At 40.7% G+C, this 24251-nt stretch overlaps 1 protein-coding gene across 1 annotated transcript; it reads left to right on the plus strand.

The window, feature by feature from the left end:
- The first annotated feature begins 802 nt into the window (after nucleotides 1-802).
- On the plus strand, nucleotides 803-23611 carry neto2a (neuropilin (NRP) and tolloid (TLL)-like 2a). The gene is made up of 10 exons (XM_084927776.1): nucleotides 803-1336; nucleotides 5848-5904; nucleotides 6187-6330; nucleotides 9226-9474; nucleotides 10008-10055; nucleotides 10597-10724; nucleotides 14620-14848; nucleotides 18940-19053; nucleotides 19180-19310; nucleotides 21690-23611. Exons 1-10 carry the CDS (start codon nucleotides 1327-1329, stop codon nucleotides 22434-22436), a joined length of 1857 nt encoding a protein of 618 aa, XP_084783902.1. The 5' UTR covers nucleotides 803-1326; the 3' UTR covers nucleotides 22437-23611.
- Nucleotides 23612-24251: the final 640 nt, after the last annotated feature.

Here is a 24251-nt window from a genome sequence, read left to right on the forward strand (position 1 = left end):
TACTTGATCACTTTTAGGAATTTCCCACTGGAGCTCCTTTCCAAGAACATTTTTTTGTTTATTTTCTTGCTGGGAAGCTAGTGGCAAATTTCCACTCAAAATAATCCTCTTTTTATGCTCTCATTATCTGAATTTGTTGCACGGTTAAATTAAACAGCCTTTAATTTTACATGAGACCCCTGGAGGTCCCTTGGAGCACCCCTCTGGGCCTGCACCCCTCTACAGGGCCGCCCTACTAAATAATGCATGAAGAGGGTAAACCTCACCTGCATGGAAAATGAGAGTAACAATGTAGCCTTCAAGCAGATTGCAACTGATTAAAAACACTACAGTATTGATAGACAATTGCCAGCCGTCGGTGTGTGTGTGTGTGTGTGAGAGAGAGAGAGACAATGTTTGACGGAGAGATACAGTGAGGAAGACGAGGGGACTCGAAGCAGTAGGTGGTGCGCTGCACGCTGTGTTAGACTAGGCAGCAAATAAAGCGTTACAGAACCGGAAATATGATGTTTCCTTAAAAATAAAAGCATCCAGTGAAACAAGCAAAAGTTGAACGTGGGGAAAACGCGTCATTCCCTTTCTTAATGAGAACAGTGTCCACATGTGCAATATTTAGCACATTAGTTATCCATGACTGTATTATTCGGGATAGCTGAATCAGTGTTATCCCCATAGATAGATAAACAGATATTTTTACGCTCTTTTCTCTTTAAAAATCGCAACAAGTTCGCGAGTGAAACTTTATTTTTGAAATACCTCACCGGAAAAGCTCCGCGTGCGTTGTCTGTAACTTGACCGTGTTTCTGACAAGCCTCTCATTGATGTAAGCAGCACCCACGGCTTAAATGAGCCTCGTTCAGGAGCGTTTCTTAGTTCAGACACGGGCGGAGAGCTGACAGAGACGGACTCTTCTTCTTCTCCACCTCCTGCTGTCCTCCTCCGTACTCTTCCCCAGTCTCCATCTCTCTGTCACTCTCCATCCATCATCCATCCGTTTGCGTCTTTTGGATACCTACCTTCCTCTCCTTACAGCGCGTCAGCCCAGCTGGATCAGTCCATCCTCCACATGTCTTCTCCACCGTGGTCCAACTGCAGGCTGCTTTTGCTGTAATGATGCCTGGCTGAAAGGCTCGCAGCGGGGTTTTTCTTGCAGCAAAGGGAACGCCGAAGAAGAGCTCGGTGGAGCGCGGCTCTGCGTAATGGATTTACTTTTGTCCAAGCAAAGTTGGATTTTGTGAAGAGCCTCGTGGACCCCTACAATGGTCAGAAAAGGAGGGCGTTTTTAGAAAAGGTGCTTTTGGGTTAGGAATCACATCGTCAGAGGAAATGCACAGAGGTGAGTTGTACAGGAACCCCTCGGTCATCCGAGGTGCGCGTCAAGGTCTGATTCCTTGGCCACGACACGGACGACAGAATATTTCAGCCTTGGATATAATGTTTAACCTTTAATCCTCTCTTTTTAGCGCAGCTGACAGTTTAACTGCAGGTTGTGGGGTTTGATCCCATCAGAATGAAAGTGCCATGAAATTCAAATAGCCTATTAACCATGGATGCGCTTTAGAAGATTAAAATGCGCCTCGTTAATTTTATGTTTTTCGCTTAATCTGATGCAATTTACAGACAGTTTTCAACGTTTGTTTTTTTCCTGCTTTCTGTCACACCTATTTCCATTCTTCCTTTATTTGCATCTACTTGCCCTCTTGTGACAGATCTGTGTTCAAGCTTCTGCTGCTCAAACCACGCAGGTCCTCCAGGGTTTGGTTAGGTCTGATTGGCTTTAGTCGACCGGAGCACATTCGCTGCTAATTAGAAAGACTTAATAAATAAATAAAAGCGAACATCATTAATCATCTGGTATTTTGAGCATTTAATTGATAAAAATAGTTTTGTGCTTTTATTATATTGTAATGGTCCAGTGGTGCAAGAAAAAAAACAGAATCTGTGCGGCACTCAGTTTACAATCAGTAAATAGTGGGAGCAGATTTATGATCATAGTGGACAGCAAAGGTCAGATACAATTTAAAAAAAAAAAAAACGCACAGCAACGTTACGAGCCGTCAGCGCGCATTGACTGCTTCCAATAAGGCGTGATAAAAACAACTCGTCACAAACAGTGTAGCCTAGCGTAAATCTGTCCAGAAAAGGAAACTTAAAGCTATTCTATGTTTTAATATATGTTATCCATAACCTAAAAAATATACTCTCATATTACTTTGTAATGCACGGGTTACAGCTAGGGGTGTCAATGGGTGCTACCATGGCCAGTTCCTTCTCTGCTGCGGAGGAAACGACGAAGTTTAAGAGCCAGTCACAGACGTCCCGCACACGCGCGTGCTGCCGCCGGAGCGACTCCCGCTGCAGCCCCAGGATCTTGCCGTTGGCACAGGAGGCACGCGCCGGAGCACAAGGCTGCAACGCCGATTAAGTGCATCGAACCTGTCAAAGGGTCTGCATGTGTGGGCAGTTCACTGCACCGCTGAGGTTTAGGCCATGAAAACGATTTAACAGCAAAGCGAACCACTGCTAACAAAGGTGAGGAGAGCGTCACTGCCAGAAAGTAGCTTGGCCGCGAGAGGTTAGCTCAATACACGGGGATGAAAAAACAAGTTCTGGGCATGTAACTCTATCCTCCTGACCACGTCTTAATAATACGTGACCAGAAGATACGTAGTGTTTTAAGTTCAGCTTTGCAAAGAAACCTTAAAGAAAAATCGTTTTAAGTAGTAAAAACTACTGAACAGGCTAGAGTTCCTTGCACTTCAAAATAAAAGCTGCTTCAAGCATTACTGTCCATATTAAGTCACTAACCTGCTGTTTCTATGGAATAGCCTTTGCTGACTTTGAGGTGTGTTTGTAAATGCTCAGATTAATACATGAAAACCAATCCTGCTTGCGGTGAGTCTAATAGCCAGCATAGTCCGGTGTGTTCCAGCGCTGTTGATTTTCTGATGCTTTCAGCACCCTCTCTGGGTGAATGTACCTCACTATTTCACTACACAGGTTACAGTGTGAGTAAAACTGAAGCCTTTTTAGAGACTTTCATATCTTATCAACTGTTTGGCAACAGCCATGATGAACTGCAGGATATTTCTGCCTGGTGTGGCCATTAAACAAAGAATTCTGTATCTCATGGCCCCCCTAATATAAAGACAGTTTAGTTATGTCCCTTTGCTTTGTACTTGTAGCCACAAGGGAATTATCTAATTCCCAGGCACTTCTAACTCGTGCCCATAAGTTATTCATCTTGAAGCCACATTAAATCATTGGCAGGCAATAGTATCTCATGGGCCTGCAATGATATTTCTCCCACCCGTGTAACAGGGGGTGTCTCCGTAGGGTACAGCAGTGCTGCTGATTCTGTTTCAGTTCAGAAAGCTGCGGTGACCTCAGTTTGTGCCCAGCTTCTGCTTGGTTTGGACGCCAGAGTGAGAAGTGATGTAAAGATGAAGTGACATGACCTAGAATAGCAGGGTTGAAACCGGCGGTAACGTTTCCTCTTGTGTTTTAAAATGACCAGAGGTCAATGGGATGAGATGACCCAACCTACATTTTTAAAAGACTGCTTTATTTCATAAGATGTTAGCCCATTAACTCATTTTTTTTACAAGTTGTGTCTATGTTCATAATCTCCACACTCCACCTGTTTTTATACACATTTGCAAGTTGTTCTCTTGATGTTGAAGTGACAAAGACTGAAATCCTGTTTAGCTGCTGATTTATTTATATTGTTTCAAAATATGTTACAACTACCAGAATAAATTATGCAACCTTTGCCATTTAAGTGAGTTTACATTTTTATAGACTTGAAACACATTTAAGCCACTGCAGCCCTCTGTCTTTACAGATAAAAGCACTCTTCTTACAAAGTCTGTGTTTTAAAACTTCTGACAAAAGGCCTTCGGAGTGTGGTGAGATTCCCACTGTGCACACTTTAGCTTTGTGGAGGGCAGCTGTGTTTCAGATATCTTCAGAATTTAGATTCTGGCTTATACAGTGAAAAAGCCTCAGTGTGAGCTTGCAGCATCTCTCTGTTATTTGGGTGGTCTGCTCTCCAAAATTGCCTGTGGTAGTTCGTACTCCCACCTACTTCACTGCAAGATAATGGAGACAGAGGTAATGAGATCCTGAAGCTGGGAGGGAGGGTTTCTGTATGTGTGCATTTCAAAATGAGTCTAAGCATCTAGGCTCACTGGTACGGTTGTGTTCATTGCTCATGTTAAATGTGGATTGTTCTTCATTAGATACCCGCTTCTTTTCTTTCTCTCTCTTTCTGTCAGTCTTCCATCCGTCCTTCCTGGGTGCCATTACGCAATGTGCCACGCTCACACTTGCTCTCCTATTCGATGTGAGCGGGCCAACCTATTATGAACTCAGTGGGGATCAGGTCTACAGCGGCTTATCAGAGCAAGACAGTGTCAGAAGCTGTAACATGCGTGCTCTCGGCGCAGATATCATTGTACTACAACATATTCCATTTATTGGCCGTGTCCATGCGCTGCCCAGATGCCTGTCTTCTCATCAACGCTGTGAGCCCAGAGGCCCGGTATCCATTTTTTTGTGCGAATGCTTTATCTTTCTGGTGCCCAGAGGCTGCAGATTAGTAGGTGGAGTTGGTAGATTCAAATTACCTTTAAATAACTCTACAAGTATCATTGCAAGTCTGTTCACACTGTATAGGTACATTTAAAGCTGTGACTAATTCAGGTATTCCCACTATTCATATCTATATATAATCTTAGCTGTATTATTTCTTCATGTACTGATGTCTTTATCTCACACTGAACTTTAGCTCCATTAAGTGTTGTCATTAGCAACATATTTCTGAAGCCAAAATGCTTACTAGCACTGCACTTTAGTGTTGCAGATAAAACTATTATTGCTATTGATATTCTTCTGCTTCCACATTTCATGTTCCGCTAAGCGTCAGTGGAATTCCTGAACAACTGAAACCATTTTGATAGTCATATGTGAAAATGTACTTATAGGACAAGGAAAACAATCTTTTAGATTAATATTTATTTGTAACATTTTATAGACCAACAATTTATCAGTTAACATGGAAATAATATGCAGTGTAATTAGAGAAAAGAATCACAGTAGCCCTTGTTTATTGTGCCGCGGAATGACAAGTACTGTCATAATAGTGTGTAGTAGAGTGTCACTATTGTGGCCAAACAGACTCATAATAAATGTAATACTGCTATTTATGGAAAATCTGATGAAAATAAATCTCCTGGTCCAATTAATTTTTGTACAGCTTTCTTAATTGTTTGTTTTTGCTTCTGTTTTCGGTAAATAAATGACACTGAAAATGGGGGTTGGAGAAAAAGTCTGTAACCATGACTGTATGAATCTTTAAAAACATGAACATAATATCAGTATTTCTTATTGAGACAATATGGCTATCATTAACACAGATATATCACAACACCCAGTCACTGAAAAGCAATGAATGAAATGGTGACCTCATGTCTCACTTTCCATCTTAGATTTGTGTTATTTACAGGATGCCTGTGCACTATTTGTCCTTCCATGAATAATTTGTATTGATAATGGACTGTTTCTTTCCCTCATTCCCCCTCATACCTTTACTGCATTAACTTTTCTCTCTCAGCTCTCCTCTTCCTTTTCCAGCCATACCTTTTTAAAAAAATTTACTAATTCAATCACAGACGTACTTAAAAATGATATTGATCTATATTTCACTTTCATCAGACACAGGGGAAATCAATACCACAGCCGATCACATTCGGTGTCTGTTCAGTGGCTTTACTGCTGATGAACTCGAGGATATGGATACAGAATTTAAGTCACCTGTGACTAATGTGTAATATCTCTGTTTCACAGCGTGGGTACTCTTCTTTCTAATAGAAGAGGGTTTCGCTCTGGCACAGAGAACTAAAGGTAAGCTCAGGTGCTCCTATTTTCTCTTAATGTTGTTTCATCCATATCGAACCAGTGTGAAATGAGGAGGCATTATCTCTACTTTTATCACGGGACAAAAGGGTTCTTTTCTTAATTCCATCAGGCCTCTCGTCCCTTTATATCCCCTGCCTGCTTGTTCCTTTTCTTGCACCGATCCTCCGTATACCCTCCTTGCCTTCCAATCATCCCCCCATTGATCCCTTGACTCAATACCCCATCTGTCTGTCGCTCTCTCTTTTCCCGCTGCCTTTCTGATTTCAGAATCCCCGAGCGATTATGGCAGCCAGAGGCCCAACCAGAACGACTGTGGCACGTGGATCCGCAACATCAACGGTGGGAGTTTCACCTCCCCAAACTACCCAAACCCCTATCCACCCAATAAGGAGTGTGTTTACATCCTGGAAGGTAAAGCCAGATCACTGATGTTTCATCTTCTGCTCCATAGCGCCAGAACAGCTGACACAGTTTCCCGCCTTTCAGCGTGTTGCCTCCTTCAGTGAATGTCATTAGCCTGACTGGCATTGTTTTATATAACCTCGCTCCTATCTGATTTTCTGTTCTTTTGCTAGCGGGCAATCAGCCTGACATTTTTCCAAATGAGCCATCCGGAGTTTGTTTCAGCACACAGATACCCTTTGAGAATGATGGAGAGTGGCGCATTGTGGGTAGCGCCTGACTTCTGGTCTCATCAGAGCAGTGCTACAGTGTGCTCATCTTTATTGGCAAAAGATTCGGTTATTGAAGTAAAATATAAAAGAGATGAACATCTGCTACACAACTGAGCTCAGATGGCATATCACTGAATTGTAGGCATTCTTGTCAGCTTTAGTGTTCACCAGAAATATCACACCCATCAGTAATTTGGTTTCCTGCCACACGGGAAACATAACGGAAAGCATTATTAGTAGCTATAGGAGATGCGGTCTGGGATGCTGCTTGATGTGTTTTCTAAACTGATGAACTGTTTATCCATGAAGTTAAAGTACAGGCTCTCATGCTGATGAGATGCGTGCTTTTACCTTCTGTGGTGGAGAATAGATTTTTCATATGGCTCAAGTGCTCCCCCTGTGGACAAAGCAAGCTCAGACCTATTGTTGGTGAATAAGCCTACTGATGTGTGCAGTAGTACCTCGCAGCAGGCCTGAGACACCACAGATGGAACCTATCATTTACTATTATTTAGTCCTGAATGGCCTTAGTCATATTCATATTCAGGCTCCAGTGTTCAGCCTTTCATTCTGAATCGCAGTGAGATGGATGCTCACGTTTGGTAGAAGAGCTAATCAGATCTCTTTGTAATCATAAACTGTGGTTAGTGAGCCTCATTGATTGTCATGTCCCAGAGTTCATCAGCTCAGTGATTATACATTCTGCTCTTTACATATCAAGCTGTGTCATTTGCATGTGTGTTTGTGTGTGTGTGTGTGTGTGTGAGAGAGAGAAGGAGATAGAAATTTATAGAGAAAATGAGACTCAACACATCAGGGAGTGAATGCACTCATAGCAGGAAGTGCAGGCATACAGGCTGCTCATTCAAGCAGAAAGGTTCAAATTCAAAGGCAAGAACAGAAGCAAAAACTCACACAGGGAAAAGAGAATCACTTTGGTTATTTTAGTTCACTTGTTCTCTGTGCCATACACATGTACCACCCTTGACCTTGCTCTTTTTTCTCTTTTCCTGGGTGCATTTTGCTTCTGCAAGCTTGGCATGATTGAGTGCCCCACGCCCTCACCCTCAACATCTCTTTTTAGTATGATTCATCTCTGAAGGCATGAATTGCCCTTGCAACCGACTATGTGTGTGTGTGTGTGTGTGTGTGTGTGTGTGTGTGTGTGTGCGGGGAGGGAAGGCATGGTTTTAAAGTGCCACAAACATTCAGTACATTCATCTGGATCTGCATGACAGATGAACTTATGAACTAGAGTTCATGCTGTGACTGCAGTGTTGTGTATTCACAAAATCAGTGACAGCAGTGCTGACATATCCCACAGTGGCTCCATTTGTGGATGCTGTGGTCATGTGTGTCCACATACACATGGGTGACACATTAAAGGAAAAGTGCAAAATAGAATATTTTAGTGTTGGGCCACTGCACACCTGTCAGAAAATGACATTGATCATACAAGTTTCTGTAATCCACTGGAAGGATGAACAACTTTGTCACAAGATATATTCTCTCATTTGGTGCTTTGATGACGTTTGGAGAGCACTGCCTGACATCTCCGTCCGAAGTCTCTCGTAGGCGTTCAGCTGGGTTAAGATTGGATAATGCAAAGGCAATCAAATGTGACACACATATTTTTTATACTCATTCAGTGCACCCTTATACCTTATGGATAGAGCATTTTCGTCCTTGAAGAGACCACTCCAGTCCAGACAGAAATGTGTCATCATACACTGAAGACTCAGAAATGCTCAGAGCAACTTTGTACTGATTTGAGGTGAACCTCTTCTGAGGCGAGAAGTGGGCTCAAACTATACATGCCAAATATTTCCCCAGCAAACAAAATCGCCTTCTGTATTGTGAAGCACTTTGTGATTTTTATCTTTGAAAAGATATAAATAAATTTTACTTATTTACTTACTTTCTCATTGTAGGTGTCAAGAGTTTATGGTTTTCCTTTAATTTGTCACCTGTCTGTATATGTATTCTTCTGAGTGATGTATGCACACAGGGAATGCACTGTAAACGGACTGAGTAGCATAACTTGAAAGTATAAAATCTAAGCTAAAACTTGTCTGCGATGGATGGATGGATGGATGGACGGACGGACGGACGGATGGATGGATGGATTTTGAGTTAGATCATCATATTCGGGGGTGAACACCACCTGTGCTAATATTGGTCATTATTCATAGTTTGAATAGCAGAAATTACTCTGAAAGTCCTCAGTAATGCAGCCTGTACAGAGACAGGAAACACTTTCGTTTGGATTGATCATTTTTAATTCAGTGCTACTTTTCAGTAGTCAAACCACTTTCTTGTGGGCCACTTGTCACATTTTCCTTGATCATTTTGGTTCTCTCTAGAAATATAATATCATGCCTGAATACAACCTTAAGAAACATTTACATACAGTAAACATTTAGCATGGCTAAGTATCAGAAATTAACAGTCAGCAATGTGGAACAGGATTTACAAGACTTTATAATCTGCACCTTGCTCTGAGCCAACTTCTAAAAAGTTCATGTCACCACCCAGATTATCTGTGTCCTCTAAAGGAAAGACTTAATTGTATTCTTTTCACAGATTTTCTCCCTTTGTTTCTTTTCTCTCTCTGCTCCCTTGTTTGCCAAAGCCCTTCCTAGACAAAGGATTCAGCTGTCTTTTGATAAGAACTACTACATAGAGCCATCGTTTGAGTGTCGCTTCGATCACATCGAAATACGTGATGGGCCATTTGGTTTCTCTCCGCTTATTGATCGCTTCTGTGGGGGAAAGAATCCAGAGATTGTCACATCCACAGGACGTTTTATGTGGGTTAAGTTCACCAGCGACGAGGAGCTGGAAGGCCTTGGATTCCGAATCGAGTACACCTTTATTGCAGGTACAAGCAACCGAACGGCACATTTGCACTGAATGTAATGGCACAGAGTGTGAAAGCACATTTTTGTACACATCAAAGGTTTTGAGCACGATGTGTGAAGAACAGGATCGGATTAGTTTGCTTTTATCCCAAAACATAAAGGAGAATCTGATCTCAGTATAACAAAAGGAATACTTATCTTCCCCCCTTTCCCATCTTGTTTGTGTTCATTACCAGTGAAAGATGATGGAAAAAGACAGAATGGACATCCACAGTTCTCTCATACGATCTACAATTTTCTTCAATCATAGATTTTTTTCCCCCCCTGTTTCCTGTTTTCAATAGAGACAAGTCCAACATCAGAGCCTTCTAAATCTAAACCCAGTATGCCCAGATATCAGTGCCTCCCATCAGGTGACAGATATTAGCTCCAAACAGACCTCCTTTCTGCTTTATCTAGGATGCGTTAATGTGCTCTTATCTTGTGTTCTCTTCTTACCTGTTTCTGCTATGTGGATTGAGAGTAATGTGCCATCCAAATCTTATCATTTCAGACCCTGATTTTCATCTGCACGTGGGTGGACTGCTAAACCCCATCCCAGGTAAGCTCTTCAGTATTTTGCAGGTTTGCGTTCGATCCTTTTTGAAGAGCTCCTCTGTGCTCAGAAGCTTACCGGAGGCTATCTCAGGCACTGGCGTTAATGCTGAATGCGCAAATGTACCTTGACAGGCACACGACTGTATATGAATTGAAAGGACGTACATGAGCACACATGTACAAATTAAAGAACACGAAAGAATGAACACACACCTCTTTTATCTTGCTCTTCCCTCCCTGCCTTTCTCTCTTTGTTCCTCTGTCTTCCTATTGTCCTTTTTCCTAATCCGCTATGCTGACTTCAGTTCAGCCTTAAATCCTTTTCTTTCCTCAATAAAATCCATTATCTGTCCCTCTGTTTGTCATGTGTTTCTTTTCATAATAACCATTTTTCTTGTTATCCTCTGCTCTTTTTTTCTATTTGGTTCTTTTATGTACATCCATGTGACCCCATTCTTGACTTCTTTATTTTACACCCTTCTCTCCTTTCATTTTTTTTCTATATTTTAATGTTTCTCCTCCACATTTCTTTTGTCTCTCTACAGAATGCCAGTTTAATGTTGGTGGATGGGACGGGATTATCCGCTCCAGTCAGGTGGAGGAAGAAAAACGAGTGAAGCCTGGTGATGCCCTGGACTGTATCTGGACAATCAAGGCTCCTTCTCAGTCCAAGGTCAGTACAGTACTGACTAATTTTAGTCAGTAACCAGGTACAATCCTTAACACATTTTTTCTATCCTGCTCGAGCTCCATTGTGGTGCTTTCTAAACACTAAAATCTAGCTGGTGTCTATCTTTCTGCTTGAATGAGTCATGTTCGAAGCCATTTCATTATGCCAGACAAATGCACACCTTGAATAAATAAAATCTCTAAACATCCTCCATTCTCACTACAAAATAAAGTGGAATAACATTCAAGGGTTTTTATTCATCTCTCTTGGGGATATTTGTTACACTGGCAACATACTGAGTTAGCGCCACAGAAAGACAGAAATTTTACATCTAAAGCATCAGTAATGTTTCTCTCAGTTGTGTTCAATCATTTCACGCCTCTCAGCGTCACTGAAAATTGAGGTTACACATCTTTCTCAGTGAATTGTAAGAGCACAGGGGCTCTGTTCACACCCCAGCTCAGAATATTTATTTTGGCCACTAATGGAACTGTGGAAATGACAAAAGCCTCCATGAATCCTGTCCAAGATTGCATGAAAATGATACAAAAATTTCATTGCAACAAATGCAGTTAATCCCAGAATAGATATGAATAGTCATCCATGAAAAGAAATCTGAGGAGAAGTAATTTTGAATTTTACCATGAGGACTTGAAAGGAGTGTGTGTGGGGGGGGATCCTTGGAGTACAAACAAGAATAGGAACGACTCAGAATATCTAAACAGTTATGAAGTAAACTCTGAAATCATCCTGTATACTGCCAGTCTGTTCAGTGTGCCCCACTTTCCATTGCTTCACCTTCCCACTGTTCTCTGTCTTTGCACCATTAATTCTTTGCACATTCACCTATTACTATTGTGATGCTATTTTCTTATCTAGTTTTGTGTCACTGGGAAACTATTTTTGATATTCTCTATAAGAATTTCAAGTAAATAAGTAAACATGTAGCCAAGAAGATGTAAAACCACAACCCGACAAACCACCTGTTTACTGTTTACCACTGTAGGGGGACGCCTAGGAGGTGGTTTGTGGGTGTCGGTAGATCAGGTTTGTGCCAATTCACGCAGAATCAACTCAATACTTTGTTTTTTTCCATTTTAATCATGTTCCTTGAGCTGCTGCTGAGCAGTTTTTACAATGTAGCGGTGCAGTTGGTGTTGAGAGTGTTATTTCCTCGGAGTGTACTCAGTCTGTTACAGCTATGGCACCCCTCACCTATTTAAGTAAACCTCTTGTATTTTTTTGCCACATTTTTGAGCCAGTTTTGTCACATTTGAATGGCTAGCATGTAAAAAAGTAACATCCACATGAATGCCTAGGCAGGTTGCATTGTAGCACAATGACCACTGATTAACTTTACCTTCCAGGGGTTTTAGTGTTGTGGCTGATCGGTGGATATAAATCTGAGTGAGTCTATAAATTATTTACATTTAAATATGTAACGGTAATGCATACAGTAGCATTGTGCACTCCTTTCATTGAGAACAACACTTCTGGCAGTCTTGTCTGTACTGTGGCTGTAATTTAAAACATAATAGGTGTGAGCATTGCAAATACACAGATAGGCAGCATGGGAAAAAGCAGTGCAGGCGAATTTTATTTAGTGTGGCCCTGGAGATTCACGAGTAGGCAATATTTTCAGGCCAAGAGTGAAAACCCAGTGATAAGTTCTGATATTTATGACTAGATATCAAAAATCTCATTGGAATTACAACCGCAACCTGGCTAGCCTTAATTCATTGCTGCTCTGCTTCTCCCTCGGGACTAAATGAGTCATCCACACACTCCTGGGCTGCTCACTGGGCTCAATACACTAATGCACACAAATTCATGCACATCCTATTAAGAATAAAGTGGCAGATGCATTCAGTCACAAATTACACAGTATCCATTCACACAGTACAAGTAATTACCTATGCACATTAAATACTGATATCTATATAGGAAAGTAATATTTTATTCATACACGATTTGCATGGACATGCATTCTTTTCTTACTTGCATAGAAAGTAGCCTCCACAATCGCTTCACTGATTCATCGTGTGCAGTGTGAAGCAGAAGTGAAGATGATCTGAATTTAGTAGAAGGACAGAGTTTAGTGGCCAGACATTAGCTCAATGACGCAAAAGGAAAGGAGCAGCAGGCTCAGCAGCTACTTAACCGCTGCCTGCTCACCGGTGTCTGCGAGCTAAATGTGCTGAAATTTAATCTGAGCCATGGTCATGATTTTATCATGTCATTATTCCTGACGTGACTTGTGCGCAGAATAATTTGTTGACTCGTGCTATGCAGTTACTCACAGTGGGAGCTGAAATGAAACACAGTTATATACTTGGGCTTAATAATAAGCAAACTATGCTGTGCTGGCTACATAGACTGTAAAGATAAGATGGACACTGCTGCTGTGACAAAACCCAGTGGTTTGTGAAATTAATTTTGAAGCCTGGCTGGCATTTTAACCGTCACCATTTTTTTGGAAACACACATTGGGAGCAAGAGGTGGCTCTGACTGAGAAATGGAAAGTGTTGCACCCTCATATAGTGTCAAGGTAGCCACATCCTAAAGCATAACCTGCTTTATTGTTTATTTTACTCAGCATGGGTCCATGTTAGCAAAATGAAAATTACTTTGTCTTAACTGATGTAAAACTACTGATTGAGGTCATTAATTAGTTTGCAATAGCTATGTATTTTCTCATAGGCTGCTTTATAATAGGGAGTCACCCCCTGGTGGTAATTAGAAAAAATGCAGGTTTACATGTCATCAGCTTCCTTTATGTCCAGTTTGTAAGAAAGACATTCATAAACAGGGCACAGGCTCAAAGTGAAGTTGTATCTCAGTAGTAGTGTTATTGTAGAAAAAGCACAGGTGTAGTAACAAAATTATATGAATAAAGAAACTGTATTGAGGAGGCTTTCTACTGGCTGCATAGTCTAGCATTTTTACACGTTTCTCTAACAAGTCAAAGGTCCTGTTTCAGTCCAGTAATACATATCTCAATGGGGTTGTGTCAGCAAGAGTGTCTGGTGTTAAAATGTGGCAAATCAAACATGTAGAACTACCTTCTAGCGTGACCCCTTGTGACTAAGGGAGCAGCTGAAAGTAGCTTTTATTAAATCTGTTTTGTAACTGGCTTATTCTTTATGACTTGCTTCTTTGTGCTTCATGCTATAACCAGGTGAAACTGTTATAGGCTGAGAATCGATGCGATGTTCAAAGGACAAACTAGTGCATTTCAGTCAGGTTTTTTAAAAATCCCATTAAATTTGGGGTCAGTACAACATGATAAATACAAGGTGTTTTGATACTTGTGTTTGACTGCAATTTCTGGAAAGCTGAAATTTTCTGACTTTCTGACCAGGTGAACACACCATTAGTATTTCATTCTGAGCCCAGACTTTCAATGCCAGGAGAGCTGCAGCTTCAGCTCACTAGTCTTTCCTCCCTGCGGCATTCTCTGAAGAGAACCATGAAAAAAACAGTGTGTGAGGAACACAGAGCACGCTGCTCCATATTCTCAGATTTACTTTTATACATTGCTATATACTGCTATATGTATCACAACCTGGATGAATTAGATTTACTTTGTTGAAGTAAATCTATGTTCTTTCCATCTGCTAAACTCTTTATCCTTCCTCCATACCTACATGCTCTAAGGAAGGGTTTTATAACAATTCACAGGTTCACGGGGTTCTTCTCTTATCTGTGTTTTGTTTATTACGAGTGTCTGAACATTTTCCGTGTCTGCTATATTGGGTTTTCTGATTTAATGAATATTTTTCACACTTTGCCGACATAAAAAGTAAAGCTAGTCTGCTGTCATGGTTAGACAGCAGTGAAGCGAAGTCATGTATCGCTGTGAATTTCATTTGATTTGCATCTCCTGTGCATCCCCAGATCTACCTGCGCTTCATAGACTACCAGATGGAGCATTCCAATGAGTGTAAGAAGAACTTCGTGGCTGTGTACGATGGCAGCAGTGCCATTGAAAACCTCAAGGCCAAGTTCTGCAGCACTGTGGCTAACGATGTGATGCTTAACAACGACATGGGAGTCGTACGAATGTGGGCCGACGAGAAGAGCCGACTCAGTCGCTTCCGCATGCTGTTCACATCATTTATTGATCGTGAGTGCCAGTCTTCTTGACAATACTAATTCAGCCTGGACCCAGCATTTTAACATCTTGTTTCCTCATGTGAACTTCCACATGGTTGAGTATTTGGCCCAGAGCCATTTGTTATGCTGTTAAAAAAAACAAAACAAGCATAAGACATCAGTTTCTGGATGCCATCTGGAATACACAGAACGGGCTCAGTCTGACCACACGTATAAAAACTGTGAGCTAGACAATTTTTACGGCATCAAACCCGGCATTCTGCTGCGGGTTTAACGCTGCTGTTGAACACTTTATGCATCTCTGTAGATATTGACTAATTAAAGGGATTTAACCATATCTAGCTTTTTTTAAGCTGACAAATAAGATCAAATATAACAGTTTTTTGTTATTATTTGTTTATTAGGAGTATGATTTGTAGTTTTCTTTGCCCTCTTTGGCTGAATAATTCTCTGTTAAGAACGGGTAGGCCGTAGGGATTTATATAGATAAGATTTCGTTGCCATCATCAATTCTGCTTGTTGGTTTGGTGATTCATTAACACTTCCCTAATGAGTCTTTGTCATTTTCCTGTTTAGGAAAAAAGAAAAAAAGCCTTCACAGGTTTTCAGCATTAGCATGGCTGATTTACTATTTGAGTCCAAACACATTCAATAAACAGAAGAAAAACGCTTACATGTGACTCGGGCATGCAAAAAGTTCTGCTGCCTTGTGTTTTAGATTCAGCAAGTTTCATAAAAATGTGTTCATACTAATAAAAGGAACTGAAACTTTGGAGAATCTGGTGCCTCTTCTCAACTGGAACCAGTTCTCAATTCCCATCCGTAAGGAGGAAATACATGCTGATACTTTCAGGATCTTCCAGGCTCTACATTATCAACCCCACACACATGAGCAGTCGTAAAAACAGTTGATTTATGAGGTCCTGTGTTCTATTTGCATCAGCAGTCAGTAGCAGACACTGAAGTGCCATTTCAGCAAGGAAAGCTAATTACGCTGCGCCATGTTTAGACCGCAGATATGGGAAAACCAATTATTAACTCCAGCATTTTTAAATAACTGAAAGTATCAAATTGTTTCTTGATATGCATGTCACAGCATCATACTGTGTTTATTATAGGTCACTTACAAAAGGAAACTAGGAATTTATTTCTCTGTTTTGGTGAAAGGAAATGCTGAATGGGTTTAATGGAAGTAATTTCAGTTTGGGCTTCATCACTTTTGAAGTACAAGAGATTTTCAGACAAATGCTGCCAAAGGTTGCATATAAAGTAGAAAGAAATTGCCAGGCAGAAAACAGTTTTCTGTTAGCACACTGTAATATTTTCATTAAATGCCTGAATGGACTGAAATATTAATTGCTACATTCTCCTGCACACTTCCCAAGCCCTGTGTGAATGCTAATGTTGTTTTCATCAGCAAACCCATAACCATTGCAGTCGCAACTTGAAGGCTTTTAGATTCAGCAAGGGTGTTTTTCTTTTTCTTTTTTTTACTTGAAGAGTCCTTAAGATCATTTGGATCCTCATTAATTCTGACTTTGACTAACACACAGTTCATATCAGAGTAGTCTGAAGACGCCTGAAGAACTCCTAAACTTTATTTGGTCAGAGTCAGCGACTGGCTTAAAGTTTGCTTGGAGGTCAGCCGGAACAATTAATCTTTGTCACTTAGTACAAGATGAGTTGTGCCTTTTGCACTCCGTCATGTGCTCTAATCTTCCTGCAGAATCCCCTATGAAATGTAAACCAGGCACATGAAAGCCTTATTAAATAAACACACGGCCACACAATGCACACACTCAGATGAGTTATGTCCTTGTGTGAGGAGAGAGGCTGTGAGGGTGAAGCGCTGTTGACACCTTCCTAGAAACTACATTTTGAAGGCGAGAGACACATAATCGGTTTGGAAGTGATGGCGGTGTCAGGGGAGCGACCCTGTCTACTTTCTCACTGGGAAATATAAGGAGAGCACACTCCAGCGCACACATACTCTTTCATGCACAACCTCACATACATGCCCATATGCATGTCCCGCTGTCAAAGTTATTTAACCCTGAGGCAGAGGAAGCAAGTGGAGGCACAAAGCCCTCATCACAATGGACCTTGGAAGAGGGTTGAAACTAGTAGAGCAAACTAGAGTCTGTTTCAGCTGTGATAAAGACTCAGAGAGTGTGTGTGCACACAGCTGCTAAGCTTGTGTGTTTAAAAAAAGAGAGAGGAAAAAGGGGTGGAATGATTTACTCAGGGGAGCTTGGAAGGGACAGTTTGGAGAAGCGAGCAAGCCATAAGAGACAGATTTTGCTTTGTACTGCATGCGAAGAGGAACAATATTTATCTTTGTGAACACCATTTTAAAAGCATGCTCATCCTTTGGGCTAAGTATAAATATGAGTCATACATTAATCATAATTGTTTTTGTTTTTTTATGTTATCATTACTTTATTCCAATCTATTCTCTGTTACATCCTTTACTCAACTGGACAGGACAAATCTGATTGGGTCATATTTTGCACAAGTTATGAGTTTTAGGATTGGACAGTGTGCTTAGCACTGTTCTGGCTTTGAATCTCTCAGTGTGGACTTGGCATGTTTTCCCTCTCTGAACTCCCATTTGTTACTCAGTGATTCCTGTTTGTTGTGTATGTGAGCGTGAATGGCTGTTTCTGTGCCTGCGCCATCCTGTCCAGGATATACGACACGTCTTATACAAATAATTGGATACTAATGGATTTAGTGTAAAACCGACTTGAAATTAGATGAAGAAAATATCCTGTAGACATCATTTTCTGTTATTGTTGGCAACTGAAATGGAAACAAATTAAATGAAAGCATACTACTCATCAGCTGTTTTAACCCTGTAAAGCTTGAACCATGAAATAATTACCACAAAATTCTAATTTTTAGAAACTAGAGTGTTTATTGAACCTTCTGACAAAGTAAAGAAAAATAAAATATCAATTTGCATATATTAGTTTTAGTATGTATGGTTTTTGCTCCTGGTATTTCTGTGCAGTTTTTACAGTTGCACTGCATGTGTACGATGATTCACGTGATCATATTTTTTGGGAAAAAAACACACTGAACCACACAGAAACTCATGTATCGAATATGACACACTTGGCGTTAAATGTGTTTATAATATAGGGCTGCTCTCACAAAGATCAGGTTTTCTAATTTCCCTTATTTTGTATTAGACTCAATAAGAAGTTTTAGTTGCACACTCCTGTTTCTTTACAACCCGACATGAATTTTCCATTTGTTATATAGAGGACTTTGTGAAACATTAACCAACTATTAGTGTTAAAATATTCTGTCTGCTAAACAATTCCTCTGGACTAATAAACAAAATACTCTATAAATATCCTTAAGTACCCTAAACCCAGTTTCCACATCACCCATCTCTAGTTCCACTTGGCAGATAAGAATTGGCTTTTGCTGCAGCTCCAAACTTGTCTATACGAGTATGCAGTCATCTGCATCTTCTTTCAGCCTTGCATGTCTTCCTACTGACTGGAAGTGCATTGGTCTCCTGAGCCCAGCAGCCAGCCTCAATTACCAGCCATCTCTGTCTCTGCCATCACAGTCTTCATACGCTGAAAGTTGCTTTAATGTGCTGTGTCTCGCGGCACCTGCCTAACCACCTGCACCCCCATGATGAACCGAAGCCATTTCTGCCCCCACATCCCCACCTCTGCCTTTCTTTTCATCTTTTCCCTATTCCCCCTCTCCACCCGCTCTCTGTCTCCCCTCTGTTAGAGTCTCTTGACGTGATGGCTGCAGTTTAGTGAAGCCGTCATCTCCTCCCCTCGTCACTCCGATGTTATGTGTGCAGGAAATGATGATGCATGGCCTTATGTGTACTGTGTCTCCATTAGACCTCCAGTGTTTCAGAAAATAATAGAACATTTCATCTTTTATTACGGGCCTCTACAGATTTCCACAGCCAAATGATTGTTCTTTTATTGTTATTGTTTTATTGTTATCATCAAAATAGCTTCTGGTCCTTTTCACAGTGTAGTCATCTTTTACTCAGCACTGTTAGACAGATGTTTTCTTTTTTTCTAAATTCCATTATCTCGGTGTATTGTCTTTTGCCTGCAGCTCCTTGCAACGACAATACTTTCTTCTGTCACAGCAACATGTGTATTAACAACTCTCTGGTCTGCAATGGCGTTCAGAACTGTGTCTACCCATGGGATGAAAACCACTGCAAAGGTGATTATCTTCTTTCTTCCAGCTAGCTGATTAAGATTTACATGGCATGTTTGTAGAGTTTGGATTTGCTTTTAAATTTCCCAGTTTTCATTGCTGTTGTTCCTCTCGTTAACCTTTTTGCTACAGAGAAGCGATCTAAGGGGCTTTTTCATCAGATCACTAAGACCCATGGCACCGTTATCGGCGTCTCATCAGGCATAGTTCTTGTTCTTCTTATCATCTCCATCCTGGTCCAGATGAAGCAGCCAAGAAAAAAGGTAATACAGTCTTTGTTTTGCCATTGGTTGTAGTTGGACTTTCTTTTTTTTTCTTTTTTTTTTTTGACTTTTCTTTTTTTTTTCCCCCAAGCTTTATTTTCATTTTTAAATTGGAAAACAAATAAAAACAAACAAACAAACAAAGCAAAAAAACAAACAGAAAACTCACAACCTGTATCTATGCCTTTCAAGGTTAACCTCAGACATCTGAAAACCAAACACAGAAAATACAAGCCTAATAATAATAATAATAATAATAATAATAATAATAACAGCATAGCAACATTAATAATTACAGATTTTTTTTTTAAAGCAAACAAAAAAAAACAAAAAAACAAAGAACTCAAAAAAAAGAAGAAAAAAAAAAGCAAAAAGTGAGCAAGACAGAAAACACATCATGTGAACCCCTCCCACCATCCCGCCACCCCTTTACCCCTGTATTGCTCTCAACCTCATCACATTCGTGTATCCAGACAGCCCATATTTACACCTATCTATAGAAACTCTGATGCACAAGAATCAACATCTCCCACAATAAAACTGCAGCATTCAGGTAATCGAGTCACTAGGGCCTAACCGGGGATCAACTCAAGGCAGACCCAGGGGGATTTGCGTCATCTCTATGATCTATTAGGTCCAAAGACGGTGGTTGGACTTTCATGACTTTCATTCAGCTAAGAGATGTCGGAGCCTAAAAAGATGATACATTATTAAAAGCAATGGAATTACTTACAAGTCGGAAACGAATGTAGCTCTAAAGACAGAAAACAAAAAAAGCTTATGCTTAGATTTCACCACATGTCACAAATAAAGATAGATAAATAGAGATAGATTCGGGAGACAGAAACTATCTCTACTTTTAAGATTAGGCTTAAAACTTTCCTTTTTGCTAAAGCATATAGTTAGGGCTGGACCAGGTGACCCTGAATCCTCCCTTAGTTATGCTGCAATAGACGTAGGCTGCCGGGGGATTCCCATGATGCATTGAGTTTTTCCTTTCCAGTCACCTTTCTCACTCACTATGTATTAATAGACCTCTCTGCATTGAATCATATCTGTTATTAACCTCTGTCTCTCTTCCGCAGCATGTCTTTTATCCTGTCTTCCTTCTCTCACCCCAACCGGTCACAGCAGATGGCCGCCCCTCCCTGAGCCTGGTTCTGCCGGAGGTTTCTTCCTGTTAAAAGGGAGTTTTTCCTTCCCACTGTCGCCAAAGTGCTTGCTCATAGGGGGTCATATGATTGTTGGGTTTTTCTCTGTATCTATGAAGCGCCTTGAGGCGACTTTTGTTGTGATTTGGCGCTATATAAATAAAATTGAATTGAATTGAATTGAAATAATCCAGTACATGAGATAGGAAATGTATAGTCGCATTGTAATATCTTCTTATGTTACATCATTTTCTCTTAAGCTTCCTTTTCCATCTATTTTTACATCACTCTATGATGCCTCATAATTCCCAGAACCCATTACTTACTCAGTAAGCATTACTTTATGGCTGTCTTGAGGTGGCCAGAAATACTGGAGTCTGACTCTCCCATAATGGATTTCTCCCTGAGTGAGTGCTGAACATTTTTCAAAGTGGAGACCCTAAAAAGGAGTACTCTCCTTTTGACTCTTGCTTTAAATGGATATAAAATATATATATTAAAAAGCAAGAAAATAATGTGCATTCAGTTAAATTATTCATTCATGTTTATGGCACAAAAGGTACTTACTAAAACAAGTGCTTAAGTACTTGTTTTACCATTTTAGAAACATGACTGTTTAAGTGGAGAAAGTTAGAGAAGATTCAGAGTTAGGTGTTTCGGATTTAACATTTAACTGGCATTTCCCAGCTGACACCCATCCAGTTAATCAGCACAAAAAAGAAAACATACATAAATGTCTCATGTGATAAATTAGTCAAAGTCAAATTTATTTATATAGCACATTTAAAACAACAACTGTCGACCAAGGTGCTGTACATTTCAGATAATCAAAAGAGATAAAAACATAGGAAGACATGATAAAATTAAAGAAAAAGAAGCATAAAATGAGATGATTTGAGTAAGAAATGAGACACATAAAAGTACAAATTCATTCTGATTTAAAACCCAAGGTTTTGAAGTGTCTAATGTTGGAGAGGTCCTGATGAAAAGGGGAAAATAATTAAATCTCTGTCCACGTTGGACCAAATCACTCATATAGGAAAAGGAGAGATTTAGTTTTCAGAGTGCTTCAAGCAGCACATTTATTACATTTTTTTGACAGTTTTAAGACTTAAAATGGTTATTCCTTCTATTGTCTTGATATATGCTCATGCTGCATCACAGTGGACAACCAGTGGCCTGGTAATCACTTAAGTGTATAGTCTGAATGGATCTTTTTCTTTTCAAGGTTGTAGCTCGACGTCCTGGTGTTTTCAATAAGGCTGGCTTCCAGGAGGTCTTCGACCCTCCCCACTACGAGCTCTTCTCTTTGCGTGACAAAGAGATGTCCTCTGACTTAGCTGACCTTTCTGAGGAGCTGGACAGCTTCCACAAGATGCGGCGCTCCTCCACTATGTCCCGCTGCGTCCACGAGCACCACTGTGGTTCACAAGGCTCTGTGGCTACTGGCGGTGGCAGTATGAAACACAGCCGCACCACTCTGAGCTCGATGGAGCTGTCCTACCACAACGACTTCTCCAAGCCGCCACCCATGAAGACTTTCAACTCCACAGCCAGCTATAAGAAGAGCTGCTATGGCTACAAGCAGCACTCACAGACTCACGACTGCGACCAGCAGGTCATTGAGGACCGAGTCACAGAGGAGACCACATGTGAGATTTATGGGCGCGGTGCAACAGGAGTGGGTGGAGGAGCCGCAGGTGGAGGAGCAATGGGAGGAGGAGGAGCATCAGGGATTGCAGGAGGAGCAATTGGTGGAGCGGTGGGTATAACGGGAGGAGTGGCAATGGGTGGTGGGATGGGTGGTGGAATGAGTATGGCAGGAGCCATGAGCATGGCAGGGCCTAGTGGCATCGCTGGAGGTATTGGTGGGATGGGAGGAGCCTGTGGAACCCTCAGTGTTCGTGGCAACAGTGCTCGTAACAGTACCACCATAGTTGATCCACAACAGCGCTCGATGTCCATGGACTTTTAGATGGAAGAAAAGAAATGGAAACAGATCTTGCAGGTCGATCATCTAAAGAATGCAAGACAGGAGGACTATAATTCCAAACTGATTACTCCTGCGTGCTCTTCTGCCATTGGTCTTCAAGCTCTGGTATTGTGGGTTAACTCTCGAGGACTCCTCTCATTCTCATGTGGAGGTTTGGGAAGAATGGATCAAAAGAACTAAAAGGAAGTGGGGAAAAAAGCTGACATAACTACTGGTTCTGTTCTTCAGGATACTGAATGATTCGGAGTGCACAAAGTGTGGAGACATCTGGTCTCTGCAGTCTTATACTCAATAAACATCTCCTTCCATCAGAGACTTCTAGGAGAATGTTCTCGCATGTAGACCCAGACTTCTCTCTGTTGGGTTGCCACTCAAACACAGAAAGAGAGAAAGCTGGAGAGATGTTGTAGACTGACTTTTTGCATTTATTCACCTGCCATGCACAGATATATGATATATGATCGATAGTGTGTCTTCTAATAATTTATTTGAGTCTTTATTTTTGTCAGTGTACTGTACCGTTAAGACCAGTATGTATCCAGCCTCACGATGATGCTTGGCTTTTAACTCTTTGATCTTTTTCATTTGTTGCTCAGACGATTTTATGAAGGTGACTCATCCATGACATGTTGTGTTGATGATGAGGTGGAAGATGAAGAAGTTGTTGTTATCAATAATGATCAACTAAATATGAAGATGGCAATGATAATTATGTGATATTACTATAATAATTATGTATTTTTCATGGTTACCTCACATATACAGAAGGTACGCTTCATTCAGTCTCTCCTCAGGAAGAGCACATGAAGAGACTGTCTTATTTTGCTAAAAAATACAGAAAAAGACTATTTCTGCTCTGTGAGTTTTATAGCATAAGAGGATTCAGACTTTGAGTGATCATTTATCAGATATAAATATTTGGATGTGAGCCCTGGCTTGAATCAAGATAGCCTCTCTCTGCCATGCCTCTCCAAACCCCTACCCTTAAAAGGAGAAAATGTAATTCCTCTGTGTCCCCATGAATCGAGTGTGTAAAACAAGCACAACCTGTTTCCTTACAGTGACAGACATGTAGCCTACTTGGGACTCAATTATGATTTTAACCACTAGTTGTATAATTTCATTTTGTTGAATTAAATGAGAGCTTATTCACCTCACCGTGTGAGTGTTTCTGTTCGCTGTAACCAAAAAAACATAAAAGTAACTCTGCTCAGGCTGGAGATGTCAGGACAAGATTCACTTTGTGACATGCAGGCAGAACAGACACAGCCTATGTAAAGTGTTTTGGTTTGCTTTGATGCAAAAGGGGCTGTGGGGATATTTTATTCCCTGAGTTGTGCGAACCTTAAGATGTGGTTTAAGTTGAATACAAATAATCAAAAGCTGACAAATTCCACTTCCATCATCTGTTGTGCTTAAAAGACTTTTTGAGCGGAATGCATAATGCATTGCTTCCTGACCACCAAAGACCAATTAAGCTTAATTAATATTTACAGATTATTATTTTCTCTTTGCCTCTCACTCTGTCTCTCACTTGCTCTCTTATTTCCTTTGCTGTCATGATGTGTTTGCCTTGTTAAAAGCTTATGACACAGTCTTAAAGTATTTGGCCGTTATTGATGCTAATTCCTTTATGCATTGGGCTGGTCACCTACACAGTGACACCTACACGTGCTGTCTCGGGATTCAATCTAATGATATTAATCAATACATTATGCTGAAATCACTCTTGAACAATTCAATTAAATTTTATTTATATAGCGCCAAACCACAACAACAGTCACCTCAAGGCAGGCC

This window comes from Perissodus microlepis, chromosome 1, assembly GCF_051167445.1.
Source record: "Perissodus microlepis isolate ML-2025 ecotype Zambia chromosome 1, ASM5116744v1, whole genome shotgun sequence".
NCBI lineage: Eukaryota > Metazoa > Chordata > Actinopteri > Cichliformes > Cichlidae > Perissodus > Perissodus microlepis.

What these genes read in the sequence shown, in the direction of transcription:
- neto2a (XM_084927776.1), top strand. An exon ending in TCTGGCACAGAGAACTAAAG is followed by an intron (nt 5,905 to 6,186) that starts GTAAGCTCAGGT and finishes TTCTGATTTCAG; the next exon opens with AATCCCCGAGCGATTATGGC. An exon ending in GGATGAAAACCACTGCAAAG is followed by an intron (nt 19,054 to 19,179) that starts GTGATTATCTTC and finishes TTTTTGCTACAG; the next exon opens with AGAAGCGATCTAAGGGGCTT.